General features: G+C 43.4%; 1 protein-coding gene across 9 annotated transcripts in view; it reads left to right on the top strand.

Moving 5' to 3' along the window:
• Window positions 1-5,000, top strand: part of nfia (nuclear factor I/A) — a 183,459-nt gene that overhangs the window by 160,360 nt on the left and 18,099 nt on the right. For 7 of the 9 annotated variants that reach the window (XM_084356012.1, XM_084356011.1, XM_084356014.1 and 4 more), the window contains one exon: window positions 3,345-3,512. The exons of 1 other annotated variant lie outside the window; for it this stretch is intronic. In XM_084356012.1, coding sequence (XP_084212138.1) covers window positions 3,345-3,512 — 168 coding nt within the window. Of the gene's footprint in view, window positions 1-902; window positions 954-3,344; window positions 3,513-5,000 lie in introns of all 9 variants that reach the window. One more of the 9 variants, XM_084356019.1, reaches the window with a different exon arrangement.

Genomic DNA, 5,000 nt, shown 5'->3' with positions numbered 1-5,000 from the left:
CTGTATTGATCACAGAGCGTTTGATGGTGTTTGGAGCCAAAATGTTTACCTCTGTGTGAGAGAGCACGGGCCAGAGCCTGCTTGATGTTGTCATGACAACAACTATGACCTGCGACTGAACGCACCCTCCTGCACAGAGCTGTCTCCACACCTGTACGTCCCAAAGTACAGAACAGCTGCCAAATCCAGACACCTGCAACCAGATCGGTTTGAAGGAAATTCATCCTTGAATTGCTTAAACAGCAGGACACATCATCAAATATGGAAAGCTGAGGACCAAAAGATTGTCTCCATACAGCTCGTCTGCTGTAATCCAAGTGTGCAGAGGCCCTGAGATCACAAACTGATCTGAAGACGTTGATTAACACCTTTATTGAGATGAAACCTTCACTGTAGACAAAAGTGTTAGCATGCACCCCGTCTGAAGTGGGAGCTCGACCGCACGTTGTGATTAGAGTCACATAGTTTTACTGAAATTATATTTTGAAGGACTTTTACTAGCAACAGATTAGTTTAACAGTGTTGTATTCGTGCTTTTACTTTGAAAAGGATCTGAGTACTTCCCCCACACAGCTGCTGTAAGGTTAGCAGCTAACAGGCTAACGTTCTCTAAACACACATTCATCACCGGGATCAGATGTAAACAGGAACACACTCAGTACTGTGTGTGTGTGTGTGTGTGTGGGTGTGGGTGTGGGTGTGTGTGTGTGTGTGTGTGTGTGTGTGGGTGGGTGTGTGTGTGGGACCGACACACACTTATATAAATACTAAACTGTTGAGGTATGACCTCCCTCTCTCCCTCTCTCCCTCTCTCTCTCAGTCAGTATATTCACGCTGCTTTTCTTTTTCTTTTTCTTTCCTCTGTTCGTTTTTCTTTCTTTCCTCCGTCTTGCGTTGGAAAGCTGGATATAAGCTGCGTGGCTCTCTAGCTAGCTCATTCATCTCCCGACAAGGTAAAGACTGTCAACACGCTTTTTATTTTCTTTGTTCGTGTCTGTGAAACCGTCACCTCCACCTCCTCTTCACCTCCTCCTCTCCACCTCCTCCTGATGGGTAGATACCTGGATGGTTTTTGGTTTGTCGTTTGGTGTTGTGACGTGTCTCGTTCAGCCCGGTCGACTCTCCTTCTCCTCCTCCTGTCTTGTCTTCTTTCTTCTTCTTTTCTGCATCTCCTCATCCTTTTCCTTCCAAACATACCCTTTCTCTTTCCCTCTTTCTTGTCTCCTCTCCTCCCCTTTTATTTTATCTTGTCTCCTCTCCCCTCGCCTCCTCTCTTCTTCTCTTCTCCTCCTGTTATCCTGCCATCATTTCTATCCTCATCATCCTGTTTTATCTCTTCCTCCTCTTTCCTCTCCCTCTCTCCTCACCTCTCCTCTTGTGTCTCCTCCTCTATTTTCCTTCCATCCTTTCCTTCCTGCTCCTCATCATCTTTCATCTCCTTTCCTCTTCTCTTGTCTACCTTGTCACCTTGTTTTCCTCCCTCCTTTTCTTTCCTTGTTTCCTCCCTCCTTTTCTTTTCTTCGGTATCCTCCTGTCCTTTTCTGTCCTTGTTTCCTTCCTCCTCATCTCCTTTGTTCTCTTAACTCCTTCTCCACTGTCCTTTCTTCCTTGCCCCGTCCTCCCATTATCTCCTCTCCTCTTCTGTTCTGTCTTGTCCTCTCCTTTCCTTTCCTTCTTTCCTCCTCTCTCCTCTCTTGTCTCCTCTTTTATTTCCCTTCCATCCTTTCCTCACTCCTCCTCGTAACTTCTTTGCTCCCCTCCTCTCTTGTCTCCTCCTCTCCTCTCCTTGTTTCCTTGTCTGTGTTTTAGTACCCACAGGTGCAGCACCCATCAACCCCTCCACCCCCTCCCCACTCCACCCTGACCCCGCCCACCTGGCAGCATGCTGATGACATCATCATGGCTGTTCAATTATTATTGGTTGATATCTGATGGACTGTAACATTGTGCATGATACTGTGTGTGTGTGTGTGTTAAGTTAAATGTGTGTGTGTGTGTGTTAAGTTAAATGTGTGTGTGTGTGTGTGTGTGTGTGTGTGTGTGTGTGTGTGTGTGTGTGTGTATTTAACTGTGTATTTGTCGACTCCAAACACACACAAACACTCCTATAAGACAGTAGTTCCCTCTGTCGTCTGCTTTGTGTGCACCCGTATGTGTGTGTGTGTGTGTGTGTGTGTGTGTGTGTGTGTGTGTGTGTGTGTGTGTCAGAATGTATCTGATAAAGCAGAGAAGGAAAGAGGAAGAGTAAAGGTTAAAGGAGTGTAGGATGAGAAAGAAGATGAGAAGGAAATGACAGACAGACAGACAGACAGACAGACAGACGGACAGATGGATGAAGGTGTAAACAGTGTGAGGAAGAACAAAGTGCTGAGCACACTCTGCCTCGATTCCACCTGACAAAACCTCTTCAACTGTTCATCACTCTCACACACACACACACACACACACACACACTCCTCTTCCTCCTCCACCACCTCCTGCTGCACCTCCGGCCGCCACCATAAGCCCCGCCCCCTTCAGGTTCATCATTAACTCTGGTGTGTTCAGCTCTTTGTATCATAAGAACCTGACTTTGATTATTCATTTAAAGTTTATCACAAGAAATAATTTCTACCATTTTTTATTTCTTATCTATTTTATAGTTCAGTGATATTTTGTGTTTTGTATTTTAAAAAATCGAATTTCATTTATTAGTTTATTTTAATACTTACATATGTATTTTTTATATTCTTTTTATTTTTATTATTTATTTTATTCGCTTATTATAAAATTTGGTTACCTGTAGTTTATTAAAATTATATGTTTACGTATAATATGTAACGTAATCATACGTTTGATTGCAAAATGACAAAAAATGAAACAAAAACCTCACAAACCCCCCAAAAGATTATAATTTATTTTATAGTTCAATAATATTCAGTTTTTTATTTAAAATGTTTTATGCTTGTATTTTAGATTTTATTGATAGAAATATATTCCATTTAATAGTTAACTTTTTGTATTATTTATATAATAAACTCTCATATAGTCGCCCGTTTTAAAACTGTATTAATTATTTAAAGTTTTTTTAATTAAATGTAATCAAACACATTCAGTGTGCAGCGTTAACACCACCACCATGTTGACACAAACTGAAGTCACCTTTCCTCCCTTTGACCCCGTGCAGCCCCCGTACCTCGGCCCCTCCCTCCCTACTGTCCAAACCAACCCCCTCCCTCCTCCCCCACCTCCCCCTCCTCCCGCCTCCTCTCCACCACTGGAGGTGAATAAAAGTGTAAAATAAAAGTAAAGACACTCTTCACTGAGCCGCTCCTCATCCTCATCATCATCATGGTTCTTGGCAGGAATGCCGTCGCCCGCCGGCGCTCTAAAGAAGTCAGAGAAGTCTGGTTTCTGCGGCGCCGTGCCTTCACCGAGCGGCGCCTCCTCCGCCTCCTCCTCTTCTTCTTCCTCCTCTTCCCCCCGAACGGCTTTCACACACCATCACCGGCCCGTCATTACCGGGCCTCGAGGTGAGGTCCTCAACCAGTCAACCCCAACAAACCACCTCCACCTCCACCTCCACCTCCACCCCCTCACCTCCCTCACTCCTCCCCCCTCACACACACACACTCACCTCCTCACCCCTCCCTCCCCCGTCAGTAGCTGTGGGTTTTGTCAGGAAGAGGAACAGGAGAGCACCTGTACACACACACCTGTAGGCTTTAGGAAGGGTTGTGTATGTATGTGTGTGTGTGTGTGTGTGTGTGTGTGTGTGTGTGTGTGTGTGTTTGTTATGAGTACGTCCTCCTCACCTAACCCCCATGACCCTCAAGCCCCGCCCTCTCCCAACCTCCCTGTTCCCTCTGCTTCACTGTTTTTTATCGTCTGATTGATCAAAGTATCACAGAAAGTCTGTGTGTGTCTGTGTGTGTGTGTGTGTGTGTGTGTGTGTGTGTGTGTGTGTGTGTGTGTGTGTGTGTGACGACCAGCAGAATCATTTGAACCTGTTGTTTTGTGATCTTGAGTGTCAGTCGTCAGGATGTCGAGGTGTGTGAATTTGTCCGTTGACACGTATTAGATGTTTATTCTGTTTGTGCAAAAAGTCAATTTAAGTAAAAGTCTTAAAGTAACTGACATCAAATGTACTCAAGTGTCAAAAGTACAAGTAAAAGTAGTTACACATGTATTTACATGTGTGTATGTACTGTATACTTTGGGTCGACCAATTATCAGATCTCAGAATATTTTTCTGATCTCTGATTTCTGATTTCTAGTGGAGTAAAAAAGTACAATATTTGCCTCCAAAATGTACAGGAAAAGTACCTCAGAATGGTACTACAGTACAGTACTGGGGTGAATGTACTTAGTTACATTCCATCACTGGTCAGTATGTGACAGAATAAATCGATTATTGGGGCTGATATTCAGCATCTCTCTAAATAATCAGTATCTGTAAAATGTACTGCTTTGGCTCTGATGCAGCTTCCTCTCACACAAAGTCCCGCCCACAACACGATCCGATTGGTTACACAGTTAATAGCCTGTAAACTCTGAGTAATCTGAATTTGCAAAGTAACTTGTGACTAAAAGTATCAAATAAATGTATTGTAGAGGAAGTGTAAATATTAGAAAAATAGAAATACTCAAGTAAAGTACCTGGGAATCGTACTTTAAGGACAGTACTTTAATAAATGTACTCAGTTTATTTCATCACTGGTTGTTTGAAATTTTCACACAAAGATTTTAATTTTGACTGCAAATGAAATCACTTCCAAATATCAGTTTTCAGTCTCCTTGATTTCTGATAATCAGAGTCAGTTCCATCAAACAGCTGCAGTGGAGACGATCAGCAGCACGACAACAACAACAACAACAGCAACAACAACAACAACAACAACAACCATGCATCATGTGATCACAGCTGATCACAGTCGGACCCGCTCCAGCATAGACGCTTTATTACAGCCAGGAAACAAGCTTTGTGTCAGAAAAGGCTGCAGGACGGAAGGAGAAGGAAA

This window comes from Pagrus pagrus, assembly GCF_965226575.1.
Source record: "Pagrus pagrus genome assembly, chromosome: 6".
In the NCBI taxonomy this organism is placed as follows: domain Eukaryota; kingdom Metazoa; phylum Chordata; class Actinopteri; order Spariformes; family Sparidae; genus Pagrus; species Pagrus pagrus.
This window is presented reverse-complemented; position numbering and strand designations above follow the sequence as displayed.